We start from the raw sequence: 16,171 nt of genomic DNA on the forward strand, positions 1-16,171 counted from the left end.
ACAAGAAAATAAGATTAAACCAATACTAATATCAGACTTCTGTCCTGAACAATATCTGGGTGAATGTACATTTTGAAAATTCAACTTATGCACATAGCAATCAAGCAAAGTGGATAGAGTACTTAGAACTGTTTGAGCAGGTAATAAATAATCTCATACAATACACAAATTACAACATCTGAACGCATCAAGTAGAGTGAAGGAGAAAAATGAGTGGATAAATCCTCTTCCCAACAGAAACACTTGTTCCTAGGATGAAAAGGTAAGAATAATTTTAGTCCCACTCACTGAACAAGCATGCATATTGTGACAGGAAATTATTACAGATTCAGGAATATCAGGTAGGAGAATATATTCAACTGAAAACTGACCCAAAGTATTCACTTCTTCAAAAGAGAAATTGTAAATGGCAACTTTTGTAAACAGGTCCATACAAGATTGTAAGGACATTACATGATGGGAGTTATCTTTTGGTGTACCCTAAAACTGGTAAGATTAAGGGGTTGTATGACACCATGACCTGACGAAAAATTTGCACAAATAAATGAACTTATTTATGTATCTTGTATTTAGTGTACTGCGATTAATAAGTATAATTTATAACTTGAATAGCTAGAGCTGACCATGAAAGAATTGGTGCTGTATGGCACAATGGAAAATGCCACTTATATGTGTGCCTTTCTAAATTTCCATATTTTATGTTAGTATAAAGTAGCTTTAGAAAATGATTGAGATATCGCAGTCTGCACAACTTTGTAAATATTAGTCTCCAGTAAAACAAGCAGGTCTTGTATGAGTATAGTTTCCTAGCTTCTCACAATTTTAAATGTTTCTTTTGTTCAGCTTTGAGCCTTTGATTTCCTTTTGTGTTTCTTTGCTATTCTGTGTCTCGTGTGTTAATTTGATCTGATACTCTGTGTGATGGTTTGATTTTTTATTCTACACACACTTTGTCATTCTAACCTGTCCATTATGTAGTCCTAATATAAGGCAAGAATGCTTGGTAGTCAGGTCAGAATCCAAATAAACTGAGAATAATTGTAAACCCGTTCTGTTGTAATGTATGACAATGATCCTTATGCTACAAGATGGGCAAATTGCCTTGTAAATATATTAATTAGATATAATAAGACACGACTACTTGGATTCCATGGGGCAACAACAGCATGGACAGTAAAATGTTAAATTACTAGACTATGATTCGTATAAAACAGGACATTTGCAATAGTGAATATGTAATAAAGACTTCAAAGACAATGGTGGCTCAGTCAAACTATTACTGTTTTTGGGCATGATGGTGGACTGCAAAACTTGCAACAGAGTAAAGACTTACCAGTGACGTAGTCAGCAATGGATCGTCTACTGATGGTGTGACACAGATTATTGACGGTGTTATTTGAGAATGGTGTGCAATACCTGCACTCTCTCTCTCTCTCTCTCTCTCTCTCTCTCTCTCTCTCTCTCTCTCTCTCTCTTACACACACACACACACACACACACACACACACACACACACACACAGGGGGAATACACTGTTTACACTGTTACGATGTGCAGGGCTGGCTTTGGAGCACTTCTAACTGCTTCTTGCTGGGAGGTCCCTCCTCATTGGCAGTAAGAATGCTTAGTACACTGCCACTATTAAATTGAAATATACATCTGTATATTGAGCAAGCAGTGGAGGAAACAAAAGAAAAATTTGGAGTAGGTATTAAAATCCACGGAGAAGAAATAAAAACTTTGAGGTTCGCCATTGACATTGAAATTCTGTCAGAGACAGCAAAGGACTTGGAAGAGCAGTTGAACGGAATTGATAGTGTCTTGAAACGAGGATATAAGATGAACATCAACAAAAGGAAAACGAGGATAATGGAATAGAGAGGATATAAAATGTAGACTGGCAATGACAAGGAAAGCGTTTCTGAGGAAGAGAAATTTGTTAACATCGAGTGTAGATTTAAGTGTCAGGAAGTCGTTTATGAAAGTATTTGTATGGAGTGTAGCCATGTATGGAAGTGAAACATGGACTATAAATAGTTTGGACAAGAAGAGAATAGAAGCTTTTGAAATGTGGTGCTACAGAAGAATGTTGAAGATTAGATGGGTAAATCACATAACTAATGAGGAGTTATTGAATAGGATTGGGGAGAAGAGAAGTTTGTGGCACAACTTGACTAGAAGAAGGGATCAGTTGGTAGGACATGTTCTGAGGCATCAAGGGATCACCAATTTAGTATTGGAGGGCAGCGTGGATGGTAAAAATCGTTGAGGGAGACCAAGAGATGAATACACTAAGCACATTCAGAAGCATGTAGGTTGCAGTAGTTACTGTGAGATGAAGGAGCTTGCACAGGATAGAGTACCATGGAGAGCTGCATCAAACCAGTCTCAGGACTGAAGCCCACAACAAAAACACATTGGGATGTTCTATTGATCTGGTTGAATTATATTTTCCTGGAGACGTGTGAGTCTCAATCTTATTGAAAATACTGGGATGCATTACACACCCTGCCTAGTCTTCAATTCACTTTTCCAAGTAATATGTACAAGCCACGGAAAATTTCCATCTCTATAACTTCTTTGACTTCCTCATTAACTTACAACATTTTTAACAGTGAAAGAAACATAAGTCCACTGGAAAGGACGGAAGTATGTCTTATTGTGTAAATAACAGAGGAAAGTTCTATGATACTTATTTTAAGAGCTATGAACCCTTGTTCATGCCCAATAACATGGAACACATCTGTTCTACTGAGCAAGTATTCATTGCTCTTAAGTTACGGATTTTACAGCCCGTCTATATCAGACTTTTTTACTTTGAATTAGCATTTAAGTAATATCCCTGAATACTGACCATTCCTCCCGGGTCACTTATATAACGCTAAGACAATCTCTTCAAAATTATTAAGATCCTTGGGAGAAACAACCATGATTTACGCAAAATATATGTGACTGGCGAAATACCTTCAGACTTCAACAAGAATGTAATAATTCTAATTTCACAGAAGGCAGGAACTGAATGTGGCAATATTACTACACGACCAACAGTAGCATGTCATTGTTGCAAAGTACTGACATGAATTATTTACAGAAGAATGGAATGACTGGCTGAAGTCAACCTCAAGGAATATCATTTTGGATTTTAGAAAGATGTAGGACTAACTGAGGCAAAACCGCCCCTACAACTTATTCTAGAAGATTGAGTGAAGAAAGGCAAACCAAAATTTACAGTATTTATAGATTTAGTGAAAGCTTTTGACGGTGTTAACTGGAATATACTCTTTGAAATTCTAAAGACAGGAAGGGTCAGAAACAAAAGAGCAACAGGTTATCCACAACTTGCACAGAACCAGACTGCAGCTGAATCAAAGGAGATGAATAGAAATCAGCAGTAGACAAGAGAATGATAAATGGCTGCATTTTACCTTCCATCTTTACAATCTCTATATACTGCTGATCAATAAATAAAATAAGCTAAGAAGTGATTTGGAAAAGGAAATAAAGTACAGTAAAGAGAAATAAAACTTTTGAGGTTTGCAGATGACACTATAATTCTGTCATAGATGACTAAGGATTTGGGAAAGCCACTGTACGACATGTACTGCCTTGAAACGAACTACAGTACTGGAATGTAGCTGAATTAAAACAGGCAATGCTGAGGGAATTCAATTAAAAAATGCAATGATAGCACAACTGATGATAGCAAAAGTAGAAAGAATATAAAGTGCAATTTGCCAACAGCAAGAAATGTGTTTCAGAAAAAGATAAATATTTTGACAGATAATATACATTTAAATATTGACAACTCTTTTCTAAAAGTATTTGTCTGGAGTCTAGACTAGCACAGAAGTGAAACATGGATGATAAACAGTTCAGACAACAAGGTAAGGGGTTTTGAAATATGGTGCTACATAAGAACTCTGAAGATTAGATGTGTATATCAGAAAACTAATTTACGGCACTGAATCAAATTCAGGAGACAAGTGTGTTACGGCACAACTTGACTATAAGAAGGCATCAAGGAACGGTCAATTTCATAATGGCTTGACCATAGTGAGCAGTTTAAATACATGTTGACTGCAATATTTATGCACATATGAGGAGGCTTGCACAGGAAGGACTAACATGGAAAGCAGCATGAAATAAAGGCTTAGGACTGAAGACGACAACACATAACCAAGCTTTTAGTGAAGAATTTATAATGAAAAGGAATGTGAAAATGTTTTAGTAAAATGTGGATAAACAGACTTAAAAGCACAAAATTTACATATCATAGTTTGTTACAAAGTTCAGTACCAAAATTTTTAACCCTTTTGTTGCTACTAGAGCTAAGCATCTTGCCTGCCCTGCCAGCAAAAGGGGATGAACCTATGGTGTGCCTTGCCAGCAGGCAGCTGACTCAACCAATAACAGCTGCAGGCACGGCCACTGTAGGCTAACCACACTTTCCAGCTCACATACAACTACTCTTCGGTAATAGCCTTTATAATATCAGTATCATATTGTTCGGTTACAGTGATTGTGATTTCTTATAACCATATATGAGGAACTCAAACTAATCCAAACCTTCAGTTATAAGTTTATTCTGGGCTGTTTTAACAATTCTGTAACTTGAGATTTCAACTACCAATATATGTACCTATAACTTATTAAAATCTTTTAAAACACTGGAAAAATACATTTCAAGATATATATATAGTTTTAACATGAAACGTTTCTAGCGAAGACACTCAAAATTTGACCTGTCTTTTCTCTCGTGCAGCAGTGAGTGTTACTGAGAAACTGCACTGTTTGTCTTTTACAACACCTGGTGTAGCAGGTCTTTAGGGTAATTCATGCCTTTTCATGTTGTATATATATGCTTGTATCACACGTACTTTGTAGATTAGGAAATCAAATTACTTTTTCTAGTCATGCGTGCCATTTTCTGTTCTGCACAGCAACAAGTGTTGCTGAGAAGCTGCACGTATCTGCTGCACTGTTCTCCTTTTGCAACACCTTATACGTCAGTTGGTAAGGATAAGTCACACCCTTGAGATTACAGTGGACCTTCTGTTTTACGTTTTCGTGCACTCCAGACTCAAAAAACGCAACACTAAGGAAAATGCATAACTGAGGAAAATGTTAAAACCTCCAAAATATAAGCAAAGACATATGTAATTGGCATATATGACTAAAATCATAATCCTCTCCTATACATTTTATAAAATCACTACAAGTGAAGAAAATTAAATATGCAATACAATATTTATACAATAATTTATTGTAATGAATTTCATTAGTTCTTAAAAAATCAAAGATGTGTAACGCTAGTAAACACTCGTAAAAAAATTGAAATTGGTATCTGTGAACAAGGTAATCGAGCTATTTTCCAATATGCTATGACAACAAATTATGCATAAAAACACACATTTTTGAGAGATCTTTCCTCTGCGGTCACCCAGAAAAAAGCAAAAATTGGTGAACTTGGTGAATTACAGTGAAAACACAGCAGCTAAGGGGTTAAACCATGGGCATAAATGCAGACATTTGCTTAATGACAAACTTTGTCGTGATTGCTGTTATTGTTGAATGCTTTTCTTATGAGCTGTGCTTCATATCCTTTGCCCTATTAAAGTGTTAGTTTAGTCTCAAAGAGAGAGATAGATGTGAAAAAAATATTTTACTTCCCCCAGTTGACATTACAAGCTTATTAGAAGTTGGCACATTGGATTTCTGGACACTACATAAAATGTAAACTTGGAAGAAAGCTTAAAAGCTATAGTTTTGCTTCATGCCTTCTATCACTGTCAATTTTTATGACCTGCAGTGTGTGGAGCAAGTATATACATGAGTAGTGTATGTAGTGATTGCAAACTGGGTTGTGTCAGATTTGAACACAAAAGTCTTTAAAATGTGGTATTGCGGAACCCTTGATCTATTTCTATGTCACATTCCCGCCATAGCACGCGATCTGCGTGAAAAGTATTCTTTTTTTTTTTCTTTTTTTTTTTTTTTTCCAGCACTTCACAAAATGCTTTCACCCCTACCTGCACTCACATCATCGAAAGGTCACGACCTCTCCCCACATCCAGCTGGCAAGCTTATTTTACATGTGTTATTGTGTATGGTGTGGTGGGTGCACTGGCTGTTGGGTGATGCAACACGTTGTTAGCCAATAAGAGCTCACTTACCAGAAATGGGCAATGTTTCCTTGACTCTGACCGAGCAAGTTCTTCAAGACTCACTTTTTTATTTTTTAATGGCTGATGATTGATATTGTTCCTGAATATAGCATAACGGTAATACATGCAAAAAGACGAGACTGTGTTGTTGGTGGAACAAGAAAAGGTAGCTGCTAGGCTCCTTGGTCATGTATTGGCCCGATCTGGAACACTTCGCATTAACTGTCCTGTCCTTCCATTACTGCTGCAATCTAACAGTAGTTTTATGATAATTGTGCAGTGAAACTAAACATTGCAAGTTGTGTTGGCAACAATGATCATGGATTCAGCATTTCCTCTCTCATGTGTTCCCTCTGTGCAATGGTCTAAAATATTCCTGTATATCCACCACCAACTGTGATGCAAACCTTTTGTCTTTTGTGCCACTTATAACTCGTTCAGTCACATTAAATGTCAACTGGAAGAAAATAGGACAAAGCCAAGTGAGAAATCAAGGAAGAATGTAGAATCGAGGTAAATCTTACTAGGACTAAACATAAAATTGGGGAATTATAAGTATTCATCTTATGGGTTTTTCACAGGGGCTATGAATTTATGACATAGAATCACTAAAAATGTAAAATCGAAATTCGACTGTATATATGCTTGTGTCATTTGTCTTAGGAAATCAAGTTGTATTAGATCAACAGACAAGCAGAAAGGAACCAGGAGCAGATGAAAGCTGTACCATTTCCCAACATTACAAAGAAGAGCAGATAATGGCAGCTTTGGCAGGAAGGCTGAAACTCTGACAACAATGAGTCACCAATCTATTGTGCAAATTCACCTACTCCCATCCCCAAGTGTACATGAATGCCCTTAGCTGTAAGGCCTCCCTATCTGCTGGACATAAATAAAAGCCTGTAACCTTGTGGATGTTCAACATGCCAGGTACTCCTATATGTCCATAGCTATACAGGTGCTCTAACCGGCAGGCATACATTTATGCCCCTAGCCATGAAAGTGTTAAATATGGACACCATATTTCACCTGAGCAGAATCTGAGAATCATACTATTTCAGGAATACGGATTTTTCGTGTAGTACTTTGTCCCTTTTTACTTCTGCTATTCTTCCACAACATTTCCGGTTATTTGAAGAAGCAACTACAGTTCTTAAAAATCTGCTCATCAATTATTCGTCACCAATATTGTTGATGCTCACTGTTTTAATTTTTCACTTTCAATTTAAATGAAAGGTGGAATGAAGTACGTGTAATTTAAAGCATGAATACTTTTATTATCACAATAAATCAATTGCAATGATGAAAATTAAGGGGTATAAAATAAAGATTCAGGTTATTATCTTACAGTTTCTTACAACAAAATAAGAAATTAGGTATCCATCATCAGTTTGCTAGAGTTTGTGATAACATTAACAAACATAACAGTTTACAAATAACACTAAAAGGATTTGACATTTACAACATATGGAATCATTTAAGCAACAGTACAAACTGAAGTACTGTACATTAACATTAAATGTTTAGGAACCTACATTCAAGTAATGTACATTTTGTGCTACACTGCAAACACAACACTACATACTACATTTTGAATTCCCACATGAATTTAATGATTTCTTACTGAAAGAGGTGTTTAACTTAATAAATGTATGATATATAAAATAAACACCAATGTTATGCCTCAAACAATGTATAGATTTATGTTTTTAGGTGTGCTTTACATGTATGCTTAAAATTAAACACTGTTACATTTGCGACAAAAATATACAGAACGCAATGCTTCAGTCTTAAATTAAATAACATACATGGTACCCAAGAAGTAATAATAAAAGTCTCTTCTGACTTAAACCAAGAAAGTAAAATTTTCTTATCAACTCCCTCGGTATGTTGTGTATCCAAAAGGGCTTAACAGCAGGGGTATATGGTAATGATCTTGTTGCGACTTAACGTCAAATGCAATCTGTGATGGAAAACAAACAAACAAATATAATATGTCAAGAAAAAACAAGTCTGCATAATACAATAAATACACAGACTATGTATGAAAGGATGTATGGTGAGAACTGAAACATAATTGAGACACACAAATATCTCAACATATATTTAGAAGCCACAAGAGTTTACTAATGTAATATTATGATTATGGAAACTATCTGCTAGTCAAAAAAGTGTGAAATCCAAGCAGCTTGTCATGGCAAGCATTGCTAGAATTGTCCAGTAACTATGACACAACTAATGCTATGACATTCATTATCAGGTAACCTTACAAAAAGAGAGCAGACATGTAAAAAAATGCATTCAGTGATCTTGGAGAGAGGTCCACTGCCCACAGAGATTAAATATGGTGATATATGTTCCCTTATTTTTTGTACTGTTCCAGCCAGAAATATCTATTGCTGCTTTACATTCCCGATGCAGCTCTCTTTCCATCTCATACCCTTTCACATTTTTTACTGTCTTCTTTTACTTTTCTACAACTCATTTGTCTATTCTTTATTACTTAACATGACTATACTTTTCTCTCCTCCATAGCAACTGTTTCCAAGACACCATGGACACACACTGTTGCACAATTTAAATGCCCACAGCTGTAACGAGCAATCATAGTACGACTCCCTGCTCTCAAAGCGACAGCTCCTTTTTGAACATTAGTTTCTGATGCAGTTTTCATTCCATAATATTTTTCCATATGGTGAGAACATCAGATGTTTCTGACTCAGCGGCTGACCAACAAGACAAAAGGAATTCTGAGATAATAACTCCCGCTTTCCACTGCAGATGTGGCACAGGTAGTAAAGCAGATGTTAGTCATTTTTGCTGTGTCTGCGGCATATTAGGCCATTGGCTGGTGAAGATTGTGGGTGGCCATTCATACGAGTCGACAGTTGCTTACTTGTCGTGCTTGCATAAAATGCTGCACAATAATTTCAGCATAGTTTATATGTAATGTGGCTGCTTTCACATATGGCTCTGGCTTTTATTGGGTAGGTAATGCCTGTGACTGGATTGAAGTACAAGGTGGCCGTCCAGTTTATAGAACAGGCCTTGCACCTGGGTCATCCACAAGAGAATAACCCAGGATTGGAGTAGGAATGGACAAGAATATTCTTTGGCTTGGTTGGGTGGCAGAACACTACTGTGGGTAATGTTTGGGTAGGATAGACCTCATTTCGGGGCATGAAAAGATGTAGTTGGAGCTTTGATGAAGAATGTGCTTCAGCTTTTCAAGTTCCAGGGTGATATTGTGTGATCAGAGGAGCGCTGGTCGGTGGCAGGTTAATAAGTTTACAGGTGCAGAAGGACGAGATACCACAGGAGAGTTGTTCATGGACATGCTGGGTACATCATTGAACAACTCCTGATTTCCACCGTAGTTGTGACATCTACAGGTGGTAACGCTGTAAGGAAGAGACTTTTTGACTTAGATGGGTGACAGCTGTCAAAGTGGAGATAATGTTGATAGTTGGTGCACTCAATATGAAAAGACATATTTATAGACTATCTGAAAGGTGGAGATCAATATCTAAGAATGTTGTTTGTTGAGTTGAGGAGGACAAGGTGAAGCAGAGTCAAGGTCACGAGAATGTCGTCAGTCATTCTGAACTACACAAAGGGTTTTGAATGTTGGATAAATAGGATTCCTCCAGGTGTCACATAAAAAAAAGTTAACTTATGTTCTAACTATGCATATAGTAATGGCAGTAACATGGATTTGTTTATAAATTTGGCCTTAAAAAGGGAATGATTGTGATTCAGGATGTGACAGGAAAGAGGTGGTAGGGTTGGTATAAGCAGAACACTGGGATCGATAGTGCTCCATGGCTGCAAGTCCATGGGCAAGGAGTCTGTTGGTGTACAAGGACATTGCACTTACAGTTACCAACACAAAATCTGGAGGTAACAGGGCATATTCTGTGGAACAGTGGTGAAGGAAGTGAGCAATGTCTTGGTTGTAGGGCCGTGAGGCTGTGGGCTGATGCTCATTCGGAGGGAAGATTTTTAACCAGCCCCAATGAATGACTGCTAAGGAAACTTGTGGTAGGGATGACCTGTAAGGAGACCTTTGGGGTTGGGTCTGTGGAGTTCGAGTAGTAGGTAAAAGGTATAAGTGCAAAGAGTTGGTGGTATGAGGAGGGAGGTGGACTCAGGTGTCAGAGTTCGGGATGGATGTAAGGCCTTGAGGACCTGCTGGAGGTCACACTGGCCTTCTGTGATTTAATCATGTTGGTAAGGGCTGTATACAGAGGTGTCGAAAGGTTAAGAGAAACTCTCAGCCACACAGGGTCACTATGATTTCTCACAATAATGGTGGAGTCTTTGTCCATGAAAATGATAATGAGGTCTGAATTGGTTTTCACATTACAGATAGTTGTGTATTTCATAGGAGTGATGTCGGAGTCAGTAGAGAGGAATTTAGGAAAGGAAGATCATGCCGGGTTAGAACTGAGGGATCACTGAATGCTTACCAGGGGATTACAGGGTGGAAGGGGAGGTCATGGTTAGAAACAGGTTGAAACTGTTTCAAACAAAGTTCTGTGTGTGGAACTTCCTGGCAGATTAAAACTGTATGACAGACCAAGACTCGAACTCGGAACATTTGCCTTTCACGGTGTAATGTAACGGACTACTGAAACTATAGATACCATCGGCTGGTGAGCTATGCAGTGCTGTGAATCAACATGAAAGAATAATTTGCAGGACAATTGTATTATGTATTGCTGCAGAACTATTTGAGAACTCTATTCAATGTTCGTACTGTTCCCATAAGTGTATACGTGTGATGTATAAAATATCTATGCTCAATGCATGTTGGCAAACCTGGGTACTTTATAAGGTCTTTGATTGTTAATGCAGAAACAGTTTTTGCTGGGACAGTCACGTTTTGGTGAGACTAAAAGACAGTGCCCCCACCCTCCATGAACCATGGACCCTGCCGTTGGTGGGGAGGCTTGCGTGCCTCAACGATACAGATAGCCGTACCGTAGGTGCAACCACAACGGAGAGGCCAGACAAACGTGTAGTTCCTGAAGAGGGGCAGCAGCCTTTTCAGTAGTTGCAGGGGCAACAGTCTGGATGATTGACTGATCTGGCCTTGTAACATTATCCAAAATGGCCTTGCTGTTCTGGTACTGCGAAGGGCTTAAAGCAACGGGAAACTACAGCTATAATTTTTCCAGAGGGCATGCAGCTTTACTGTATGATTAAATGATAATGGCGTCCTCTTGGGTAAAATATTGCAGAGGTAAAATAGTCCCCCATTTGGATCTCCGGGCGGGGACTACTCAAGAGGACGTCGTTATCAGGAGAAAGAAAACTGGCATTCTACGGATCGGAGCGTGGAATGTCAGATCCCTTAATTGGGCAGGTAGGTCAGAAAATTTAAAAAGGGAAATGGATAGGTTAAAGTTAGATATAGTGGGAATTAGTGAAGTTTGGTGGCAGGAGGAAGAAGACTTTTGGTCAGGTGAATACAGGGTAAAATAATAATAATAATAATAATAATAATAATAATAATAATAATAATAATAACGAAACAGGAGTAATGCAGGAGTTGGTTCAATAATGAATAAAAAAATAGAAGTGCGGGTAAGATACTACAAACAGCATAGTGAATGCATTATTGTGGCCAAGATAGACACGAAGCCTACGCCTACTACAGTAGTGCAAGTTTATATGCCAACTAGCTCTGTCGATGACGAAGAAATTGAAGAAATGTATGATGAGATAAAAGAAATTATTCAGGTAGTGAAGGGAGACGAAAATTTAATAGTCATGGGTGACTGGAATTCAAAAGTAGGAAAAGGGAGAGAAGGAAACATAGTAGGTGAATATGGATAGGGGCTAAGAAATGAAAGAGGAAGCTGCCTGGTAGAATTTTGAGCAGAGCATAACTTAATCATAGCTCACACTTGGTTTAAGAATCATGAATGAAGGTTGTATACATGGAAGAACCCTGGAGATACTGAAAGGTATCAGATAGATTATATAATGGCAAGACAGAGGTTTAGGAACCAGGTTTTAAACTGTAAGACATTTCCAGGGGTAGATGTGGACTCTGACCACAATCTATTGGTTATGAACTGTAGACTAAAATTGAAGAAAGTGCAAAAAGGTGGGAATTTAAGGAGATGGGACCTGGATAAACTGAAAGAACCAGAAGTTGTAGAGAGTTTCAGGGAGAGCATAAGGGAACAATTGACAGGAATGGGGGAAAGAAATGCAGTAGAAGAAGAATGCGTAGCTTTGAGGGATGAAATAGTGAAGGCAGCAGAGGATCAAATAGGTAAAAAGACGAGGGCTAGTAGAAACCTTTGGGTAACGGAAGAAATACTGAATTTTATTGATGAAAGGAGAAAATATAAAAATGCATTAAATGAAGCAGGCAAAAAGGAATACAAACGTCTCAAAAATGAGATCGACAGGAAGTGCAAAATGGCTAAGCAGAGATGGCTAGAGGACACATGTAAGGATGTAGAGACTTATCTCACTAGGGGTAAGATAGATACTGCCTACACGAAAATTAAAGAGACCTTTGGAGAAAAGAGAACCACTTGTATGAATATCAAGAGCTCAGATGGAAACCCAGTTGTAAGCAAAGAAGGAAAGCAGAAAGGTGGAAGAAGTATATAGAGGGTCTATTCCAAGGGCGATGTACTTGAGGATAATATTATGGAAATGGAAGAGGATGTAGATGAAGATGAAATGGGAGATACAATACTGTGTGGCCTTGGGAGAGCCATTCCTGGCAAAACTCTACCATCTGGTGAGCAAGATAGTACGAGACAGGCGAAATACCCTCAGACTTCAAGAAGAACATCATAATTCCAATCCCAAAGAAAGCAGGTGTTGACAGATGTGAAAATTACCGAACTATCAGTTTAATAAGTCACAGCTGCAAAATACTAACGCAACTTCTTCACAGATGAATGGAAAAACTGGTAGAAGCTGACCTCGGGGAAGATCAGTTTGGGAAATGTGGGAACACGTGAGGCAATACTGACCCTACGACTTATCTTAGAAGAAAGATTAAGAAAAGGCAAACCTACGTTTCTAGCATTTGTAGACTTAGAGAAAGCTTTTGACAATGTTGATTGGAATACTCTCTTTCAAATTCTGAAGGCGGCAGGGGTAAAATACAGGGAGCGGAAGGCTATTTACAATTTGTACAGAAATCAGATGGCAGTTAGAAGAGTCAAGGGGTATGAAAGGGAAGCAGTGGTTGGGAAGGGAGTGAGACAGGGTTGTAGCCTATCCCCAATGCTATTCAATATTTATATTGAGCAAGCAATAAAGGAAACAAAAGAAAAGTTTGGAATAGGTAGAGGTCAGCTTCTACCAGTTTTTTCATTCATCTATGAAGAATTTGCGTTAGTATTTTGCAACTGTGACTTATTCGACTGATAGTACAGTAATTTTCACATCTGTCAACACCTGCTTTCTTTGGGATTGGAATTATTATATTCTTCTTGAAGTTGAGAGTCCACTGGACCTGATGGGATACCAATTAGATTCTACACAGAGTACGCGAAAGAACTTGCCGCCCCCCCCCCCCCCTCCCCCTCCTAACAGCCGTGTACCGCAAGTCTCTAGAGGAACGGAAGGTTCCAAATGATTGGAAAAGAGCACAGGTAGCCCCAGTCTTCAAGAAGGGTCGTCGAGCAGATGCGCAAAACTATAGACCTATATCTCTGACGTCAATCTGGTGTAGAATTTTAGAACACGTTTTTTGCTCGAGTATCATGTCGTTTTTGGAAACCCAGAATCTACTATGTAGGAATCAACATGGATTCCGGAAACAGCGATCGTATGAGACCCAACTCGCTTTATTTGTTCATGAGACCCAGAAAATATTAAATACAGGCTCCCAGGTAGATGCTATTTTTCTTGACTTCCGGAAGGCGTTCGATACAGCTCCGCACTGTCGCCTGATAAACAAAGTAAGAGCCTACGGAATATCAGACCAGCTGTGTGGCTGGATTGAAGAGTTTTTAGCAAACAGAACACAGCATGTTGTTATCAATGGAGAGACGTCTACAGACGTTAAAGTAACCTCTGGCGAGCCACAGGGGAGTGTTATGGGACCATTGCTTTTCACAATATATATAAATGACCTAGTAGATAGTGTTGGAAGATCCATGCGGCTTTTCGCGGATGATGCTGTAGTGTACAGAGAAGTTGCAGCATTAGAAAATTGTAGCGAAATGAAGGAATATCTGCAGCGGATAGGCACTTGGTGCAGGGAGTGGCAACTGACCCTTAACATAGACAAATGTAATGTATTGCGAATACATAGAAAGAAGGATCCTTTATTGTATGATTATATGATAGCGAAACATACACTGGTAGCAGTTACTTCTGTAAAATAACTGGGAGTATGCGTGCAGTACGATTTGAAGTGGAATGATCATATAAAATTAATTGTTGGTAAGGCGGGTACCAGGTTGAGATTCATTGGGAGAGTCCTTAGAAAGTGTAGTCCATCAACAAAGGAGGTGGCTTACAAAACACTCGTTCAACCTATATTTGTGTATTGCTCATCAGTGTGGGATCCATACCAGATCGGGTTGACGGAGGAGATAGAGAAGATCCAAAGATGAGGGGCGCGTTTCGTCACAGGGTTATTTGGTAACCGTGATAGCGTTACGGAGATGTTTAACAAACTCAAGTGGCAGACTCTGCAAGAGAGGCGCTCTGCATCGCGGTGTAGCTTGATCGCCAGGTTTCGAGAGGGTGTGTTTCTGGATGAGGTATCGAATATATTGCTTCCCCCTACTTATACCTCCCGTGGAGATCACGAATGTAAAATTATAGAGATTAGAGCACGCACGGAGGCTTTCAGACAGTTGTTCTTCCTGCGAACCATACGCGACTGAAACAGGAAAGGGAGGTAATGACAGTGGCATGTAAAGTGCCCTCTGCCACACACCGTTGGGTGACTTGCCGAGTATAAATGTAGATGTAGATGTAGAAAATCCACGGAGAAGAAATAAAAACTTTGAGGTTCGCCGATGACATTGTAATACTGTCAGAGACAGCAAAGGACTTGGAAGAGCAGTAGAACGGAATGGACAGTGTCTTGAAAGGAGGATATAAGATGAACATCAACAAAAGCAAAATGAGGATAATGGAATGTAGTCGAATAAGTTGGGTGATGCTGAGTGAATTAGATTAGGAAATGAGACACTTAAAGTAGCAAATGAATTTTGCTATTTGGGGAGCAAAATAACCGATGATGGTCAAAGTAGAGAGGATATAAAATGTAGACTGGCAATGGCAAGGAATGTGTTTCTGGAGAAGAAAAATTTGCTAACATCAAGTATAGATTTAAATGTCAGGAAGTCATTTCTGAAAGTATTTGTATGGAGTGTAGCCATGTATGGAAGAGAAACATGAATGATAAATAGTTTGGACAAGAAGAGAATAGAAGCTTTAGAAATGTGGTGCTACCGAAGAATGCTGAAGATTAGATGAGTAGATCACATAACTAATGAGGAGGTTTGAATAGAATAGGGGAGAAGAGGAGCTTGTGGCACAACTTGACTAGAAGAAGGGATCGGTTCGTAGGTCATGTTCTTTGACATTGAGCACTCACCAATTTAATATTGGAGGGCAGTGTGGAGGGTAAAAATCGTAGAGGGAGACCAAGAGATGAATACACTAAGCAGATTCAGAAGGATGTAGGTTGCAGTAGGTACTGGGAGATGAATAAGCGTGCACAGGATAGAGTAGCATGGAGAGCTGCATCAAACCAGTCTCAGGACTGAAGATCACAACAACAACACCAACAACAACAAGAGACAGTGAAACTTGAGAAGTCGTGAGAAACGGACGATGTTGTAAAAGCTTATATTGGTGAACTACTGATTGTTATGAAGATGATATTACGAAAATATATAATATGGAAAGCTTTAAACAGTATCAGTTCTTACGTAGCATGTTACAAACCCAAGGACCCATTGTAGTAACAATTACAACAAATCCAGAAGTTGCCCCTAGACAATGAG

At 38.6% G+C, this 16,171-nt stretch overlaps 1 protein-coding gene across 2 annotated transcripts in view; it reads right to left on the reverse strand.

Moving 5' to 3' along the window:
• Window positions 1–7,420: 7,420 nt before the first annotated feature.
• LOC126267954 (uncharacterized) overlaps window positions 7,421–16,171 on the reverse strand; it is a 94,195-nt gene continuing 85,444 nt past the window's right edge. For both annotated transcript variants that reach the window (XM_049973288.1, XM_049973289.1), the window contains exon 6: window positions 7,421–8,127. In XM_049973288.1, coding sequence (XP_049829245.1) covers window positions 8,038–8,127 — 90 coding nt within the window. In that variant the 3' untranslated portion in view covers window positions 7,421–8,037. The remainder of the gene's footprint in view (window positions 8,128–16,171) is intronic.

The sequence above is a fragment of the Schistocerca gregaria genome, chromosome 4 (assembly GCF_023897955.1).
Source record: "Schistocerca gregaria isolate iqSchGreg1 chromosome 4, iqSchGreg1.2, whole genome shotgun sequence".
NCBI lineage: Eukaryota > Metazoa > Arthropoda > Insecta > Orthoptera > Acrididae > Schistocerca > Schistocerca gregaria.